The sequence below is a fragment of the Globicephala melas genome, chromosome 2 (genome assembly GCF_963455315.2).
Source record: "Globicephala melas chromosome 2, mGloMel1.2, whole genome shotgun sequence".
Taxonomy (NCBI): domain Eukaryota; kingdom Metazoa; phylum Chordata; class Mammalia; order Artiodactyla; family Delphinidae; genus Globicephala; species Globicephala melas.
This window is the reverse complement of record NC_083315.2, coordinates 59,178,785-59,198,001: the sequence shown is the minus strand read 5'-3', so window position 1 is coordinate 59,198,001 and position 19,217 is coordinate 59,178,785. Positions and strand designations below refer to the sequence as shown.

Here is a 19,217-nt window from a genome sequence, read left to right as displayed (position 1 = left end):
CTGAGTATGTGCCTCAACTCAGGATCCCCTGGACCCTTGGGGAGCCGAGTCCGGAGGCTCTGCGTTGCCCTCTGCTGGTCTCTGGGTGCAGTGCCCGCGGCCAGAGCTGGCCAGAACGGCCTGCTGCCCTCTGCTGGACAGGAAGCCAGGCTGGGCGGGGACCCAGGCTGCAAAAGAGGGCGCGAGACCACGCTTGGGGTAGAGCCGCGGGGCTGGCGCGCCTTCTTCGGCGTGCCCCGGAGCTTCCCTCTCTACCTGCCAAGCTCCAAGGCCGCCAGGATGTGGGCCCTCCAGGGATTCGCAGACAATTCCGAGAAGAGGGGACAAGGCGCTTGACCGCGGCTCCAGGCCTCACCCTTCCCACGCCGTCCTCCAAACAACCCTGGTCGGTGGGGAGCCTTGCCGGTTCACGTGCGTGTGTCGGTCCACATGGCAGTGTGCAATGACCCCAGTTAACACGTGTGAACACACGCGCTCACATGTGCACGCAAGTGGCCACACGCGAGGGTGGGCACACAGCCCCAGGGAGGACCGCAGACCGGACTCCCCGCGGCCGCGCTGGCCTGGGACTCGGAGGAGCGCGGTCGTGTGCTGGGCTGGAGCTCAGAGGCTCCGGCCCCCGCGCAAGGCTGGCACGCCCCTAGCCCGCTCCCCTTTGTCAGTTTCGCTGCCCCATCAGTGCAGGGCGGTGGTTGGGGCGCTCCTCCCTCTCCGCCCCCTTCGCTGAAAGGAGCCGAGTCCTCCACCTTACTTCCCCCCCCCCACCCTCGGTTTTGCGGCCGCGCCTTCTCCTCCCCCGCCCGGCTCCCGCCGCTAGCTCGCTCGCTCTCTCGCTCCCTCCCTCCTCCCTCCCTGGCTCGCTCCTCGCGCTCCCTCCCCGCGCCGCGGCAGAGCGCGGAGCCCGGGCGGGAGTCGGCGCGGGAGCCGGAGCGGGCGGCCGGCCGGCGACAGCACAGGCGGCGGCGGCGGGTCCCGGTCCCGGCCCCGGCCCCGGAGCGCGCGGAGTCCCCACCCGCGCCGCTCCGGCTCCTCTCCCGACGCGGGGCTCCGAGCAGCATGCGCGGCCGCTGCCCGCCGGCCTCAGCCCTGGCCCCGGCCCCGCTGCGGAGCGCGCCCGGCCTCGACCCCGGCCCCAGTGGCAGAGGCGGCGGCGGCGGCGGCTCCAGGCTGGCCCGGGGCACAGAACGAGGCTCGTAGAGCCCGCGTCGCCAGTCCTGAGCGCACCCGCCCCTCCGCCCGCCGGGGCCCCGGCCTCCCGCCTCCCCACTCCCCGGCCCTTGCCCCGGCCCCGGCTCCGGCTTGGCTCCTGCCCGCGTGGGGCAGACAGACGGACGGCTAGCCCCGCGAGGGCGAGCGGACTGCCGGGCGGAGGTGTCGGACAAGGAGGAGGAGACGAAGGAGGGGGCTGGGCAGGGGCTGGGCAGGGGCTGGGGCCCTGGCGGGGGAGACATGCGATTGGTGACCGAGCGGAGCGGACGGACAGCGCGCCCGAAATGCAGGTGAGCCCGGCGGCCGCGGCCCAGCCCCGAGTGGGCAGCCCCACGGCGAGCGCCCCTGGGGGCCGCCGTCGGCCCGGGCTGTGCCCATCTTGGGGCTGTGGGGCACCCCAGCGTCACCCAAACCCGCTTTGGGGGTCACAGATCTGATCGCCCCCCCCGCCCAGCGAAGCCTCAGAAATGAAGGTTTCTTCTTTCCCGCCCCTCCCACCCAACAAATTCCAGGTTGTCTAGCTGGGACCCCCTGAGCTGGGGAGGGGTCACAGTCCTGCTCGTCCTCTGTCCCACCTCCCATTCTGAGCACTGGTCACCCTGAAGGGTAAGCCCCCTGCTCAGCACTGGGTGGTTGCCTCTCTCTGTAGACCCCAGACACCCCCAGGCAGCCCTAGCCTGCACCAGGCACCCCCAAGCCGGTGGATGCAGGCACGGGGCTGGGCGCCTCCTGACTCGCCTAACAAGGGGCAGCCCCTTTCCAGCTCCTGCCCAGTGAGGGGGAGAAAAGGGGAAATAGGGGCTAGGAGAGTGGAGGAGAGGGAGTTGGGGTGGAGGAGGACCCAGGAACCATTGGGGGCCCTCCCCTTCGTCTTCAGCCCAGGCTTCTCACTTCCCCCTGCCCCACTTTTCATTCCGAAGCAGAGCTGGTGGGAGGTAGGAACCGGCTGAGAAGAAGAGGTCTCCTTCTCGGCCCCCCACCTCTGCAAGGTGGGCTGTGGGCTTCCTGCTCCCCCAGGCACCTCCAGGTGGATCCCACTTTGAGGAGGGGTGGGGCCAGGCCCAGTGGACAGTCCCCTCCTGTCTCTTGCCCTGGGTCCCAGCCCAGCTCCATCCAGCCCTGGTTGTGCCGGCATCGGCATCTCCTCTTTGTTCTCAGAGGTCCTGGGGTCGGGCTGGGGGAGTTGGGGCATCTGAGAGGATGGCAACAGCTCTGCCCTGGTGGGGTGGGAGTGCAGGAAGCCCTGAGGTGGGGGCAGCACCATCTGGGCAAGCCTCTTTCCTGCCAGCCCAGCCCTCCCTCCGTCCTCCTCTGCTCGGCTTGGGCAGCTGGAGGGTGCGCAGTCCAACCTGGCCCGCGGCTCCGGCTCTGGCTCAGCCCTGCTGGTCGTTATGCCAATGGCTCCAGCACCAGTGCCTCCCATGCCCAGGGAGCAATGAGCCGGGGCATTGAGGCGGCAGAGAGCCTGGGGCTTCCGCACATCCAGCAAGGAGTGCTGTGAGGGAAGGGAGGGTCAGCTGCTCCCAGACCCTTTGTCCTTGTGTGGGCCAGGAGGGGCTCAGAGTCCTTACACCTCTGGGAAGATGCCAGCGCCTGGTCTGCTGGGACAGCTTGCCTGCCCTTCCTGCTTTCTCCCCATGGCCTGAGGCAGGAGACAGGGGATTAGGTGGAAGAAGGGAGAGGCCAAGAAGTCCTCGGAACCCAGATAGGGGCTCCCGACAGCACCCAGCTGCCCCTCCTGGAGGGAGGCTTAGCAAAGGCGAGGGCGGGCCCCCTGTGGTATTCTTGTCTCTGCCCCTTTTCCCACTCCCTGCCAGTTTATGTGTGAGATGGGCCTTCGGTAGGGCTTGGTCAAGGCTGCAGTGCTCCCCAGTGCCTGGAGTTAGAGTGGGTACCGAATCCAAGGGGCCAGGTTTGGGGGGATGGGTGGGTGCTCAAGGCTAAGGTATCATGGCTTGTGGGCTGAGGGCATTGTAGAGACCACTCTACCCCTTGCAGTAGTCTTCTTCCTAGGGATCAGTTCCCCTATCCCCTGCCCTGGAGCACCCATTTTTCCTATACTAGATATTATTTTCTAAAACCCAGAATTCCGGGGGGATATCAAAAAGAAAAGAAAAAAAAGTCTTGTGAGGGTTGGTCAGCATAAAGCCAGACAGGATCCCTGGTACCAGCGATGGCTCATCTGGTACTGCTCTCCACGTGCCACCACAGCAAATGGTGAGAGGATCATGATTGGGTCCGGAGGGTGGGAGAAATGCATTCCTGCTGAGAGATGAAGCAGTGCAGTGGTTTGCACAGGGTCCCATGGAGGCATGAGGCAGTGTGTCAGGTGGAGGGATGAGGAAGTGGGTCCTGTGGGACTAGGGAAGGGCCAGGGAGGGGAGGCTGTAGGTGGTGGTGGTTTCAGAGTGAGAGCCTTGGTTTTGCTGGCTGGGGGTCTCTTGGTCTAGCTGTGAGAAGACCTACCCAGAAGGTCTTCTCTTCTCCTGGCCACTCCTCTAGGAAGCCTCCCTGACTGCTCCACGTCACTCACCCTCCTCCTCCATGCAGCTACGGTGCCTGGTTTGCACCTAATATTGTACCAGCCAATTCATTCATGCATTTATTCTACACATGCTGGCAGAGCTGCCTGCTCTGCTCTGGGCTAGGCCCTCCCATGGCCCCCATGGATTGCCTTGAACACCCGGGGCAATCCTGGACCCATCCCCTGGGCTCCCTTGCCTGGCCTTGGGGATAGGAAAGATGCTGGGAGGCACCAGGGAGCATCTGATTCTGGTAGCAAAAACTACCTGGAAGGAACACAGTGTCTTCAGCCTGCAATGGATGGACAGAGGTAGGTGGTGTCAAGGATGCCCCAGGCAGGGGTTGGGGAGAGCAAAGGCAGGGTATTCAGTAGCACACACTGGTACTCAGAGAAGGATGGGATTTGCTCCTGGGGGCTGCGGCAGTCAGGGGTCCTCCAGGAAGAGAGAGAGACTGGGTATCTCTTGAGGCAGTAAAAGATTTGGCAGAGACACAGAAAGCAGGATTCCAGAATCAGCGACGGTTATTTTGTAGAAAGACAGTGGGAAGGCAAGTTCATTTCCAAATGCATTTGAGGGATGCTGACCTTCATTTATGTGTTGAATGAATGAATGAATGAATATCCTTGGGCTCTGTGGACCCAGTAGAGCTGTTCTGACAACAGTTCCCTCCTCCTGTGTTCAGTTCCTTTAGTGTCATTTTATAGTGAGGTTGTTGAGTGTGGTACCTGGAGCCAGATGCCTGGGTTCAAATCTCAGCTCCACACTGCCTAGCTCTGTGACTGTGGGCAAGTAACTTAATCTTTTGGACCTCAGTCTCCTTATCCGTAAAGTGAGGATAACAGAGGGCCATTATGAAGACTAAGTGTGTTCATGTATGCAAGGCAGTTAGAACAGTGCCTGGTACACAGTAAACTCTGCAGAACTGCTGGCTACTCATAGTTTGTATCAGTGATGTGCTCTCAATCTTAGCCTTGTAGGTGGTACAGAGATTTGATTTTATAGCTGAGAAAACTGAGAGCCAGAGAGGTAGAACAACTTGCCCAAAGACCCCAGCTTACAAGCATCGGGCTCAGTCTAGAATGCCTTCTTCCCGAGCTCTGGTCTGCGACTCTTGCTCACCAATCCAGGCATGGTCTGTTAATTAATTAATGTAGTTAGTATTACTACTACTACGACTACTAATATAATGAACACCATGACCCTACTCCCTAAGCTGAACACTAGCACTTTAATAATGATATGCATCTTCCCATGTGTTTCTTCTCACCCCATCCTTTGGCAGCCCCTACCCTAAATTATCTATTTAGTATTCCCTTGCCTTTTAAAAATCACATTTTAATATAGAGAAATTGTTCAGTTTTAGTTAGTTTTGAACTTTGTAAAAGGAACATGAAACCGTGCAGTCCTCTGGAATTTGCCTTTTTTCTTCAATACCGTATGCCTAAGTTTCATCTATATTGTTACAAATAATGATAAATGTAGTTCATTCATTTTCACTGATGCATAATGTTCTGTTGTTTGAACATAAACAGTGTATTTATTCTTCTATTAATGGGCATGTGAGTTGTTTCCCTTTTTACTCTTACAAACAGTGCTGCGGTGAACTTTCTTGTCCCTTCCCCTAAGACAACAGGCAGAGCGTCTCTGGGGCACACAGCTAGGAGCGGAATTGCCGTAGGTCATATTCATATTCAGCTTTACTAGGAAATGTGCCACAGTGTTTTCCAAATTGGTTGGACCGTTTATGCTTCCCCCAGCAGGAGATGAGTATCCCCATTATTCCCCACCCGCACCTACACTCGGTATGCTCAGACATCTTGACTTTTAATGATTGAATGAGTGTAAAATGATCTTATATTACGGCCTTGATTTGCATATCTGAAATTCACAGTTTCTGGTGTATGGAAAGGGGGTTGAGATAGGCAGCAGCAGCCAGTGTGTAATGGGTGCTCACTAAGCAATCATTCCCTTTGCACCTCAGTTTCCCCAGGTGTTGAGGTGCTGTCTGTATAAACCCTGGGCAAGCGGGTCAGGGACAGGCAAGAGCAGTCAGGGAGTTCTCCCCAATGAAGTGGGAATGAAGGAGGAGCAAGGAGAGCTTAAGTCCCTGCACACTTAGAGCCAAAGGAATCCTAGTGGCTCTGTGTTCACCCACAGGATGGGCAGGGGTGGCCCTAGCTTGGGAGGTAGAAGGAGACTTTGCTTCATTATTTTAATAATGCACAGCCCCCGATAAACCCCTGGCACCTGGTGTGGGGCTTGGCCTTAGTGAGTGCTAAGAGTGTGGTGACCTGAGGAATGAACAATGATGAACATACGTATGTTCGCTCCTCCTTCTTTCCCACCTCCTTGGGGAGTCCTCCCTGATTTCCCTTGCCCACTGAGCAAGTGAGGGATGGCTGAGCAAGGCGCCTCCTGGGCATTTGCAAGGCCCTCAAGCCCCTGCCTACCCTCAGGGGCTGAGAAACCTGGTGCTGGCAAGCTAATCTGGAGCGGCTCCCTCTGCCAGCCTGGAGCACCAGCAATTGATTCTACAGCGCTTTCCCCGCCCGGGCCTGGGCCCCTGGAGCTGGTTAGAGATGAGCGACGGGGCTGGCGGAATAATTATGCCTATTTCATGTGACACCCAAATTGATTGCCGCCAGGGTGACATTACCAGGGCATTGTTCCTTGTATCCAACCTCTTATTACGTGTTATTAGGGTGTGTGGTGTGTGTGTGTTTTTCTATTTTTTCCCATTTCAGGGAATTAATCTCTCTCTGCCACCTCCTCTGCTTCCCTCTGCAGAGAACCGGCTCGTGGCTCCAGGAGCGGGTGGGGGCCCGGCCAGCATGCTTCCTCTGTCTGGCCCAGCACAGGGTTGCAGATGCAGTTGGGGGGCTGGCCATGTCAACTCCCTTTACTGGGGTGCAAGATGGGAGTATCTCAGAGCTAAGAGGGGCTGCTGAGGTGTGGACCCAGCAGAGGAGTCTTCCTGCAGTGTCCCTGATCCACGGTCTCTGCTTGCATACCTCTCATGACAGCCTGCTCACTCATTATCTACCAAGGTACATCTTCTATCCTGAGCCGTCTGATCTTCTATTTGATTCCTCATACTGAACTGAATAGGCCTCTATGACTCCGCACATGGCTCTTTGGTTCTACCCTGTGGGCGTGCACTTGGACCCTTTATACCCTCTGCCTTGGGACACACCTTAGAGATTTGCAGAGATGCCAGGACCGTCCCAAGTTTGGGCTTCTCGTGAATGCACAGTCAGGTGATGGCATCAGTTGTGCCTGAGCAGAACACACCACCTGTATGTGTCTGACCAGAGGGGTTCATCACCTCTTGATACTGAGCATAGTATACATAGCAGGTTGGAAAAAATGGGCTTTGGCAAGAGATTGGCCAAGATTCAGCTGAGCAGAGAGGGCTTTGAACAGTCAGTGCCAAGAGAAGGGCAAGTGTTTTTATTTATAGTTTGCCTGTCCGTGGTATAAATAACTCGCTGGACCTTGGTTTGTGATGTACAGGGGGTTGTTTTTAAGTCTTCTCCCTTTTCTGAGGCAGAAATCATGCAAACCTTCACCTGTCCCTGACGTGGCTGCAGCATGAACGGAGAGGCTATGTTGTTCTTGCATGATGTTGGGGAGAGAAGGTTGCTGCCATCAGGAGGCCGGGCTTCTTCCTAGGCCCTAACCCTGAGATGCTGTGGGGCCTCGGACAAGTTGCTGGTGCTCTTGGGCCTCTGTTTCCTCATCTGAGTGATGGTCTCTAGGGTTATCATGCCTCTGGAGTTAGACAGGCTCAGTGACCTTTGGCAGGTGAAGTAATGGCTTGGAGCCTCAGTTTCCTCATCAGTAAAATGGGGCTAATGGTACTTCCCTCCCAGGGTATGTGGTGAGGGTTGGTGGGGTCATTCTGCAAAGCATTTAGTTTATGTGCTCCATATAAATGTCTCTTCCCTTCCTTCTCCTTGAATTCTCTGCCCCCAGCCCTATGAGAGCAGTATAAAATCTGCCATTCCCTTTTCTAAATGAGGAGTTTAGGGCCCCGAGGCATAAAGCCACTTGCCCACGATCATGCAGCTCAGCAGCCCTTGAACTTGAATCAGAGAGGCAGTATATAAGAGTGGTCAGGACAACCTGTGGTCTAACTGCCTCAGGACTAATTCCAGCTCTGCTACTTACGGCTGTGTGATTTGGGCCAAGTTACATCACCTCTCTTGGCCCCAGTTATCTAATCTTTAAAATGAGGATAATAGTACCAACTTAATAGGACTGTTGTGAAGATTAAACAAGTTCATGTTTGCGTTCATATCCTGCTAGCTTTGTGACCTTGAGCAAGTTTCAGAACCTCTTTGTGACCTTGAGCAAATTACAGAACCTCCTTGTGCTTCTGTCTTTTCCATCTGCACAATGGGAACAATAACAGGACCTACCTCAACAGATTGTGGTGAGGTTAAATTAATTTTTATATGTAAAGTACTTAGAATAATGCCGGCACACCAGAAAAGTCCTCTGTTAGGGTTTTTCCAATCATCATCATCATCATCATCACAGGTCTCTGGCCTTCAAATCCCACATTAGATCCACCACTCCCCTCAGCTCCTCCATCTCCACCCTGGATTTCTGAGGCTGTGACCTCCCCCCTCTCCCAAGCCCAAGGCTTGTGACCCTCCCAGGTGGGGATTGGCTGGTTTTCAGGCCTCCAAAGTCCGAAATGGGCCAACCTAAGCTGTTCCCAAGGTAGAGGAGCCTGAGGGCTGGAGCAACTGGGAGAGGGCCCTGGGCGCCCCAGAAAGAGGGGGGCTGAGGGGAGATGAAGCAGGCATTCTGCTAGGCACCTCCCAAGGGGCCCCTGGCCTGGGCGGTGGATGGGGCCAGAGTCCTTCGGGGGCATCTTGCTGTCCCCAAGGGCCTGGGTTGGCATCTCAGACCTGGAGAGAGATGGGAAGGGAGGTATGGGGGTGCAGGACCATCACTTTCCTTGAGACCCGTCAGGTCACCACATGGGTGCTTGTGTACCCCTCCTCAATTCTGGGACCGCACCAGTCCAACTAGGAGTGCTGTCTGCTCAGGCAGGCCCACAGCAGACAACAAGGAAGCTTCCCAGAACCAGTGGCTCCCTCCTGCCTCCCCCAGGCCGGCTCCTAGCTTCCCCACTGGCCTCTCACCTCAGAACAACCGTGTGGAAGGGCAGGCATGGTCCAGAGTGGTCCAGGACTCACCCAAGTTCACACAGCAGGGCAGGGTGCCCTGGCCAGAGCCCACTGCCCTTTGCCCGCTCAGAAGTAGCCTTCTCTAGGCCTTGCCCCACCCTTGCTCCTCCGCAACAAGCCAGCAGCCACTAGAGAGCAAAGCCTGTACATAGAAGCCTTTAAACACTAAGATGCTTTGCCATTAAATTTCATAATTTATCCCACAAGTGGCCTGGGGCTGTGAACTGGGTGGAAGGCTGTCAGCTCCTGAGATCAGCTGCGCTCAGTGGGGTAGGCAGTGGGGTGGGCAGGGGCGACCCTCCCTTAGGTGCAGGGGGCACGGGTGCTTGCCCAGGGCCACACAGGGGCAGCGGCCCTAGCAAACAGGCAGGCAGCCACACTGCGCCCAGTCAGCACCCTCCAGCCCGGCCATGGCTGAGAGGCCAGGTGAGCACCTTTGGGAGAGGACTGAGTTTCCAAGTGCACCTAAGAGATGGGGCTGATGGCAGTGGCCGTGGGTGAGGGTGGGTGCAGGGAGCGGCAGTGGCAGGAGGGGGGACAGCAGGCACACACATCCACATAGGCCACACATGGCTGCCTGCTCCCAAACGTCACACACAGACACCCCGGGGGCCCAGCAACTCTTTGCTAGAACCAAGAGCAAGAGGAAAATAAAGAATGATACACGACAAAGGACATGCCCTCAATTTTCTTTCAGGTTGATTTTTCTCTCCCCGTTGGGGGCGGATGAAGGAGGAGGAGAAGGGAGAGGGAGAGGGCAGGCAAAGACAGGCAGACCAGCCCAGGAGGAGACAGACAGACGGAAGCGGCCCAGCTGCCTGCCTGCGGGCCACAGTCGGTCTGGATTTCTCCTGCCAGAGCTCAACCTGGTGCTAACCCCTCCTCCCAGGGTTTCCTTTGCCCCCATACCCCCTCCCCGTGTGCCAGGGGGCAGCCCCTGCCCTTCCCCAGGCTCTCAGCATAGCCCTGCTGGATTAGACTGGCCAGGGAAGACCAAGTTGCCCCCATTAGCAGCTCACACCTTAAGCCATTATCAGCCATTCACACCTCAGCAGGGATTAGCCCGGGAAAGCCAGAATGGAGGATCTTTAAAAGGAGTCCAGGGACCCGGGTCAGGATTTGGGGTAGGAGAGAAGCAATTAGGAGCCCCTGGATGCTCTCAAATGTTCCCGGACACGAGTCACCTCCACTCTGCACACCTTTGCCTGCACCGTTCTTTTGGCTGAAATGCCGCCTCTCCCGCCCCTGACTTTGGCCGGTGGAAATGTATCTGTAGTTCAGCCTGAGCCCACATGACACCTCCTCCTCCTCCTTGAAGCCTCTGTAAAGAGCTTAGACTAGGAGTCAAGAGCTGTGCTGGGGAGCTGTCCCAGCAGCTGTGTGTCGGGGGCCCTTGAAGCTGGGCCTGGCGGTGCTGAGCTATAGCAGCCCCAGCCCTGTACTGGGGGCTCTCAATCTGGGGGCCACAGAAGGGGAGGCAGCAGAGGCTCTAACAGAGGGAGGAAGGGAGAGAGGTAAGCACACCAGCAGTGCTTGGCAGAGGGCCACCCAAGATCCAGAGGGACCCCCAGGAGGTGATCCCTTCTTCCTGGGGACTTGCAAAGAGTGGCTTGGGGTAGAAGACCCTTGAGCTGGATTCTGAAGGCTGAGCGGGAGATCTCCAGGCATGGGGCAGATGGTCGACCATCGCTGTGGGAGAAAGGCCCCGGGATGGAGCGACCATCGGGGCTTCCTAGACAGGCCTCACTCCACCCTGCCATTACCCTACCTTCAGCCACGTGGCCACAGCTGCCTCTGAACAGGTACTCGTATCACGAACGTGCTTTATCATTTCATGGAGTGGATCCAGCTGCTCTGTGCCCTGGAGCTGAAGGCAGAGAAGGGACTGCAGACAGGCAGGAGCTTGGGGACAGGGCAAGTCCTGAAGAATCTAGACCTTGCCTTGCCTCCAGTCTTTGGTGACACAGCATAAGTCCCTTCACCTTTCCGAGTAATCGACCCACCTCAAGGGGTGGCAGTGGGAACGGGATGTGCTAACAGGCCCAGGGCTTTTGACAATCAGTAGGAAAGGGTAGTAGAGTTGGGCGGGGCCCAAGGCAGACTCTCTGAAGCCCTCAGTCCCCCATCCCAAGTCTGCCCTCCCTCCTCCCTCCTTCCTGCTGCAGGCCCAGTCTTAGGAATGTAGAGTGTCAGGACAAGATGAGATCGTGCATAACAGCCTCATTTACCAGTGAAGAAGCAGCCTGTCGCAGTAGTCCCAGGTCACACAGCCAGGCTGAGAACCCAGGGGGCCACAGGCCCCGGGGATGGCAGTGGGCACCTCCATGCCAGGGATCTCATGCCTGTGTGTACTGGGGATGCCTGCGGTCCCTGAGGAGCACTGAGTGGGAACACCATGAAATATTGATACTGTAAACCCAAAATAACAACCTTCCATCCTGTGCTGCAGCCGACCCCAAATTAGGTGAGATTCTAGCATTGACAGTGGCAGCAGGCAAAGGAGAATGGTATGGTGGGAAAACACTGAAAAAATTCAGTGTGTTCAACATACCATTTTCTGACAGTTGGGGAAAAGCTTTTGTCATTTAGGGGCAAGTTACCTACATGCAGCTACCTAAGGACTAGTGCCTTCCCTTAGCCCTGGGGGCCTTACCCAAGCGCTGCCATGACATGCCTGCCCCTCCTTTGGCTCTGAACTGGCCTGTGTGTCTGAAAGAAGTCCTGCTCCCCTTGTGGTAGCTCTTGGGGCAGGCAGCCTGACCAGGAGGAACGGAGCTCTGCTATTTCCTAGCTTTGTAGCCTAGGCCTAAAGGCAAAGGAATTTCCTTTTGGAAGCCTCAGCTTTTCTCATCTGTAAAATGGGTAGGAAGTATCTCTGAATGCTGGGTGAGGGTTTCTAAGACAGTGCGTATAAAGCCTAAAACCTGGTCTGTAGCAGGTGGTCTGAAGATGCTAGTCCCAGCCCTTCCCTAAGTGTAGGCGTCTGACCAGCTCGTATGGGCCAGGCTGGCTGCGTGGTAGAGGCACGCCCCTGCCCCCAGGGGCCTCCAGATGCTGCCTTAGGAGATAGAATGACCCCTGTCCTCCCTGAGGGTTCTCCAAGTCCACCCATGGATGATCCCATGCCCCTTCTGTCTCCACCAGCTATGCTCTTCGACCCTGAGCCCTGAGGGACAGCCCCAGTGTGAGGCCCCAACTGGGGATGCCGACCTCAGATCCTTCCAGTCCCAGTAAAGCTGCAGTTTGGGGCCTGAGCCCTTACTCCTCTTCATTCCTCGTGCAGGTTTGAGGATGTTGACTTTCCAGCTGGGGAAGATCCAGTTTCTGTGTGTGTTCCCTCAGGGACCCTGGAATCAGCCCCTCCCTGCACAGCGGGGGGAAAGGGCAGAGAGGGCAGGCGTCCCTGAGGGGCACACAGTGGAGTGGCTGGTGTGGGGAGCAAGTGAGCCAGGCTGTATCTGCCCCACCACGTGAGTGAGGGTGTGATGGTGGCAGGTGGCCCTCTGCAGTGCAGGTCTGATGGCTCGGTTGCTCCCACTGCTCTGGGGTCAGGAGGACGGAGGCTGCTGTCGGCTCTGTATGCTGTGGCCCGGGCATGGCTCTCCTCTGCCTGCCCACCAGCCAGCCTTCGATGTTCATTTCCTTTGTATTTATTGGTCCGATTTTTAAAGTCTTGCCCTTGTGGGAAGCCCTTCAGGGGGCAAGGATCCAAAATAAAGCACTGATTAAAATGCGTAAAACACTTCTCCTTGGCCACTGCAGGAATAACCAGCAGGATTAATGGTGCCAGGAGGGCGGGAGCAGCACGTTGCTCACTCAGCAGTTTTGGTGACCCCGTCAGACACGACCCTACCAGTATCCCTAGATGACAGGGCCCCCGTGGGGGTGTTCGGCCTGGAGACCAGGCCCAGTGTGCTGAACCAGCTTGGGAAGCCATGTTAGCCCCTCTAGGCCTCAGTTTCCCCATCTTTCAGGACAGTCACATGTAAAAGGCAATTCGGAGGATGTCCCCTTCTGGAGCTATCCTGGTCCCGTGGAGTATGGCCCATTGCTCTGGGGGTCTAACTGCCGGGCCTGCCACACAGGGCAATGCCGACTAGCTTTTCTATCAACATATTTGAATCCACCAGGTCTCTCTTTGCTCAGTGGGCCTGCTCCAGGGTCAGCTTCATCAGAGTGACTTCAGCCCCTGCAACAACTCTCTCACGCACACACACTTCCTGTCAAAGAACATTCAGTTGAGTCTTTTCAGTGCCACACCTTGGTCTGAGGCTGCAGACACATCATCTGCCCTCAGGCACCTCACTCTCTAGCAGGTGAGAGAAATGTACCCGTGGGAGTTTGACCCAGGATTAAACATACGACACAGGAGAGGCGCCAAATGCTGAGGCTTTGGAGCACATTTCCCTCTTTGCTCAGGTCACTAGGAAGCTCTCATCTTTAATCATTATATAGGATTTTGCGACCTTCTTTCTTGACTGGCTTGCCTTCTTTAGCTTTATCTTCTTATCATCTTGTAACATAATTTTTCTGGTCATTGGCTCAAATCATTTTTAGAATGAGATGTGCTATACATCAGTTACATAATGTCATTACTAATAAATCTAAGGTACTTCAGAGTTGTGGGCAAGAGATAATTTCTGACTGAGGAGATCAGGGGTGGCCTCATGGAGGAGATGGCTTTTGGGATGGATGGTCACAAAGGCCGTTGGGGCAGTGAGTCTGGGAGAGATCTCCAAAAGGAGATGGTTTAGAGCCAGGAATGTGCTGGACAAGGCTGCGATACCTGGGTGTTTTCCCTGGGGGGAATGGTGGGAGAGGAGGTAGATGGGTAGGTTGAGACAAGGGGGTGGAATCTTCGTATGCCAGATTCTTGTCTGTATGAGGGTCTTACCGACATCTCAAGGTAGCCTGTGCACTCGCTATCCCCTCTCTCATTCCTTAGCACCCTCTCCATCAGCCTACCCCACGCCCCAGCGCAGTGGTGAGCTGGGTGCTAAAAGTCCTATTTACCTCTCCCGGTCCCCAAGCTCACACCCGCGCCAGCCCCAGCTGCCGTCCCAATTACTTATTGATTGCCTGTCAGGATGTTTGCTTTTCTGGTGGGTCACTGGAGCATGTGTGACTTGTGGAAAATGGCCTGATGAGGGTGGGGTGGGGGAGGCCAAACCACAGAAAACTCTGGAGAGAGGATGAGAGGGGCTGAGGGGAGGGGGTGGTGGTGGACAGAGCCCTTGGGAATAACAAAACCTTGTAGATTCTATAACATGTCAGTGACACCAGGAGCCCTCTCTAGTTAATCAGTCACTTAGTCGATCAACAACCAGGGAGTGCCTGTCAGTCCTGGGAGACCGCTGGAGCATTGTCATTGAAGTCCGACAGACCAGAGCCTTGGACCCAAATCCACCTCCTCAACCGGCTGGGTGTCCTTGGGCAGCCACAAGTTGCCATAAGGGTTGAAGTGCAGATGATAAGAACTATAGCTTTGGAAGTGGAGGCTGTGTGCAGGTGTGGGGAGGAGCTTGAAGGGGTGGAAGAAGGGCCTGAGCTGGGGAAGAGAGATGGGACCTTCCCAGCTTGGGCATCCCCTTCCTACAGTCAGGTCCCCTCAGGGCCATGAGTGTGGGCTATGTGGATGGCAGCAGAGCCCCAAGGGTGCCAGGCTGGGTGGGATGGGTCTTCACCCCCACTAGCAGTAGAAGACCTTCAGCTCGGCCCCCAGAGACCATCTGGTCCAGCCTCTGGAGTTTGAAGGAGTCCAGACTAGTCCTCCCAGCCCCCTAAGGACCCTGCTGGGCCAGTTTCCCGTAGGGCGGAACAGAGATAGAGGAGGGAAGAGCAGTCTAGCAGAAGTGGGAGCAAGTGGCCTCTGAATGCGGGCTAGGAGAGAGTAATCAGGGGCGAGTTCCCGCACACCCCTCGCTCACACCACCTGCAGCCTGTACTCAGGCTGGACCCCTATCCTGGCACCGTCTCCCTTGTCATCACCACCCAAATCCTGCACGTTCCTCAGGGCCCAGCTGTAACAAGCCTCACGTCCCCATTGCCCCAGTGTGGACCAGCACCTCCAGGGCTGCCTGCGCCGTCCTGGGCTGTGGGGGTCTGACTGCTCCCCCATCGGACCAGCAGCTGCACAGAACCCTGGTACTAGGAGGAGGGTGATTGGAAGCCGGAGAGACAGATGGATGAAGCCTGGGGGGAGTCTTTGAAGGGGAGTACACTTCCAACTGGGGATCAGAAAAAGCTTCTCAGAGCAATGGCCTTGAAGATGGGGTTTCAACACACCGGGGGAAGGGACATTCCAGGAGGAAAGAATAGCAGGGGCCTGGGCTCAGGAGCCTGGGTGGGTCACCATGGGGACCCAGACGAAGGGTAGAGTTGGAAAGATTCCCCAGGGAGGCACTACGGCTGGGTCCTGGCTTTCTGGAAGGGGGTGCCCTCCACTGATCCAGAAACCCCACTGGGGAGCAGTGACACAAACACTGGCGCGAACCACTGGGTATGCTGGTTGCCCAAGATTCCTGGGCTTCGAGCTCAGCACAGTGTTGATGGAGAGGGAGCCGTGGTGTCTGTGTCTGGGGATGCTCAGGCTGAAGTTCTGAGAGGGTGGGCCCCAGCAGCCTCAGAAGCCCTTGCCTGGCACGCTGGGGCCCAGACGTGCTCCTCTGCTGGCTATTCCTAGAGGCCTCAGCCTTTGAGCCCCTTTGATTCCCTCCGTGAGCCCTGAAGGCAACTCGACAGGTCTCGCTTTATCCCTGATGAACACCAGGGGAAGCTGAGGCTCAGCGTGCCAGGTGGGGTGTGAGGTGCGTGCCTGGAGTTGCATTGTCTGTAAAATGTAAAATGGAAAGGAGGTGGCTGCAGCCTAGGGTGCCAACCCCAGGCTCATCTGAAGTGACCCTGCCCCTTCCATGATCCCCCTGGATCCCGGGATGCCGGAGGGTCCTTCAGGAGGGCTCTGGGTGGGGTAAGGGGCAAGGAGGAAGCAGCATGGGGTGGCAGGAGGCCCTCTGGCCTGGGCATCTGGACCTCACTGTGGGGTCCCAGGCAGGTGTCATATGCCACTCTGGACCCCTGCCTCTCTCTGTGTGTCAGGGACATCCTGACAGGGCAGGAGGGCAGAGGGCACAGCGGGCTCTGGGCGGGGGTCCAGCAGACACTGCCCTCTAACCGCGCCCTCTGTCCTGTGCTTGCTTCTGGCCACAGGTGAGCGAGAGGATGCTGGCGGGGGGCGTGAGGAGCATGCCCAGCCCCCTCCTGGCCTGCTGGCAGCCCATCCTCCTGCTGGTGCTGGGCTCGGTGCTGTCAGGCTCAGCCACAGGCTGCCCGCCCCGCTGCGAGTGCTCCGCCCAGGACCGCGCAGTGCTCTGCCACCGCAAGCGCTTTGTGGCAGTGCCTGAGGGCATCCCCACTGAGACCCGCCTGCTGGACCTGGGCAAGAACCGCATCAAAACGCTCAACCAGGACGAGTTTGCCAGCTTCCCGCACCTGGAGGAGCTGGAGCTCAATGAGAACATCGTGAGCGCCGTGGAGCCTGGTGCCTTCAACAACCTCTTCAACCTCCGGACTCTGGGGCTCCGCAGCAACCGCCTGAAGCTCATCCCCCTGGGCGTCTTCACCGGCCTCAGTAACCTGACCAAGCTGGACATCAGCGAGAACAAGATCGTCATCCTGCTGGACTACATGTTCCAGGACCTGTACAACCTCAAGTCACTGGAAGTCGGCGACAACGACCTCGTCTACATCTCCCACCGAGCCTTCAGCGGCCTCAACAGCCTGGAGCAGCTGACGCTGGAGAAATGCAACCTGACCTCCATCCCCACCGAGGCGCTGTCCCACCTGCACGGTCTCATTGTCCTGCGGCTCCGGCACCTCAACATCAATGCCATCCGGGACTATTCCTTCAAGAGGTTGTACCGGCTCAAGGTCTTGGAGATCTCTCACTGGCCCTACTTGGACACCATGACTCCCAACTGTCTCTACGGCCTCAACCTGACGTCCCTGTCTATCACGCACTGCAACCTGACTGCTGTGCCCTACCTGGCGGTGCGCCACCTGGTCTATCTCCGCTTCCTCAACCTCTCCTACAACCCCATCAACACCATTGAGGGCTCCATGTTGCATGAGCTGCTAAGGCTGCAGGAGATCCAGCTGGTGGGTGGGCAGCTGGCCGTGGTGGAGCCCTACGCCTTCCGCGGCCTCAACTACCTGCGCGTGCTCAATGTCTCCGGCAACCAGCTGACCACACTGGAGGAGTCGGCCTTCCACTCGGTGGGCAACCTGGAGACGCTCATCCTGGACTCCAACCCACTGGCCTGCGACTGCCGGCTCCTGTGGGTGTTCCGGCGCCGCTGGCGGCTCAACTTCAACCGGCAGCAGCCCACGTGTGCCACGCCCGAGTTCGTCCAGGGCAAGGAGTTCAAGGACTTCCCTGATGTGCTCCTGCCCAACTACTTCACCTGCCGCCGTGCCCGCATCCGGGACCGCAAGGCCCAGCAGGTGTTTGTGGATGAGGGCCACACAGTGCAGTTCGTGTGCCGGGCAGATGGCGACCCGCCGCCCGCCATCCTCTGGCTCTCGCCCCGCAAGCACCTGGTCTCGGCCAAGAGCAACGGGCGGCTCACGGTCTTCCCCGATGGCACGCTGGAGGTGCGCTACGCCCAGGTACAGGACAACGGCACTTACCTGTGCATCGCGGCCAACGCAGGAGGCAACGATTCCATGCCTGCCCACCTGCACGTGCGCAGCTACTCGCCCGACTGGCCCCATCAGCCCAACAAGACCTTCGCCTTCATCTCCAACCAGCCGGGCGAGGGAGAGGCCAACAGCACCCGCGCCACCGTGCCTTTCCCCTTCGACATCAAGACCCTCATCATCGCCACCACCATGGGCTTTATCTCTTTCTTGGGCGTCGTCCTCTTCTGTCTGGTGCTGCTGTTTCTCTGGAGCCGGGGCAAGGGCAACACCAAGCACAACATCGAGATCGAGTATGTGCCCCGCAAGTCGGACGCAGGCATCAGCTCCGCCGACGCACCTCGCAAGTTCAATATGAAGATGATCTGAGGCCAGGGCGGGGGGCGGGGACCCTGGGGCGTGCCGGGCAGGGGAAGGGGCCTGGCCGCCATCCGCCCGCTCTCCAGTCCTTCCCACCTCCTCCCAGCCCCTCCACACACACTCTTTTTCTCCCTCCCACGCCGTCCCCTGCTGCCCCCGCTGGCCCTCACCGCCTGCCCTCTTTCTACCAGGACCTCAGAAGTCCAGGTCTGGGGACCCCACCTGCACAGGGGCACACGTTGACAGACTGGAGTCGGAAGCTGACACGGCACAGTCAATAATTCAATAAAAAGGTTACGAACTTCCTCTGTAACTTGGGTTTCAGTAATTATGGATTTTTATGAAAACTTGAAATAATAAAAAGAGAAAAAAAAAAAACTATTTCCTATAGCTAGTCGGAATGCAAACTTTTGACGTCCTGATTGCTCCAGGGCCCTCTTCCAACTCAGTTTCTTGTTTTTCTCTTCCTCCTCTTCCTCCTTTCTCTTCTCTTCCCCTGTGGGGAGGGATCACTCAGGAAAACAGGGAAGGAGGTTCCAGCCCCACTTGCCTGCCCACCCGGCCAGGGCAGTCGCCAGGAGCAGGTTTGGTGGTGGGTCTGGGCCCAGCTCTGGGCTGGCTGTTTGCAGAGAGCGGGTGGAGGGGACAGGGCTGCCCGATGGGGATGAGGGCCTGTCTGCTGAGCTGCCAGGCAGCACTACTGCCAGGGGGCGGGGCCTGGCTCGGGTGTGGCTGAGACTGGACAGGGGCTGGGGTCCTCCTGGAGGACAGCACAGTCAGTGGAGAGAGCCAGGGGCCGAGGCCTAACTCTGGTCCCAGCTTTGCTGCTGACTTGCTGTGTGGCCTCGAACAGGTCATCGACCCTCTCTGGGCCTCAGTCTCCACATCTGTATAAACGGAAACGCTACTCCCCGCCCTGCCTACCTCACAGGGCTGTTGTGAGGAATTGATGAGATGATGTATGTGAAACACTTTGTAACCTGTAAAGTGCTGTGCACATGTGTGGGTGACTGTTCTCATTATGGTCATTATTATCTCACTGTGGGTGGTGGGGCTCCTAAGGGATCTCCATGGTGTCGGGGTTGGGGGCATGCCAGGGGAAGGCCGCCTCCAGGGACTTCCAGAGGCTTCTCCAAGGACAGCTGCCTGGCGGTGACCACAAGCATTTCCTGGATGGCCAGGGCTCTAGACCCCCCGAGGAGTCCCAAGGCCCATGAGCATCATCGCT

General features: G+C 57.5%; 1 protein-coding gene across 8 annotated transcripts in view; it reads left to right on the top strand.

The window, feature by feature from the left end:
* Positions 1-19,004, top strand: part of LINGO1 (leucine rich repeat and Ig domain containing 1) — a 202,715-nt gene extending 183,711 nt beyond the window's left edge. For 6 of the 8 annotated variants that reach the window (XM_060293971.1, XM_060293972.1, XM_060293973.1 and 3 more), the window contains one exon: positions 16,142-19,004. In XM_060293971.1, coding sequence (XP_060149954.1) covers positions 16,154-17,998 — 1,845 coding nt within the window. In that variant the 5' untranslated portion in view covers positions 16,142-16,153 and the 3' untranslated portion in view covers positions 17,999-19,004. Of the gene's footprint in view, positions 1-1,101; positions 1,500-3,619; positions 4,043-16,141 lie in introns of those variants that run through there. The other 2 variants (XM_030874912.2, XM_060293976.1) reach the window with 2 other exon arrangements.
* Positions 19,005-19,217: the final 213 nt, after the last annotated feature.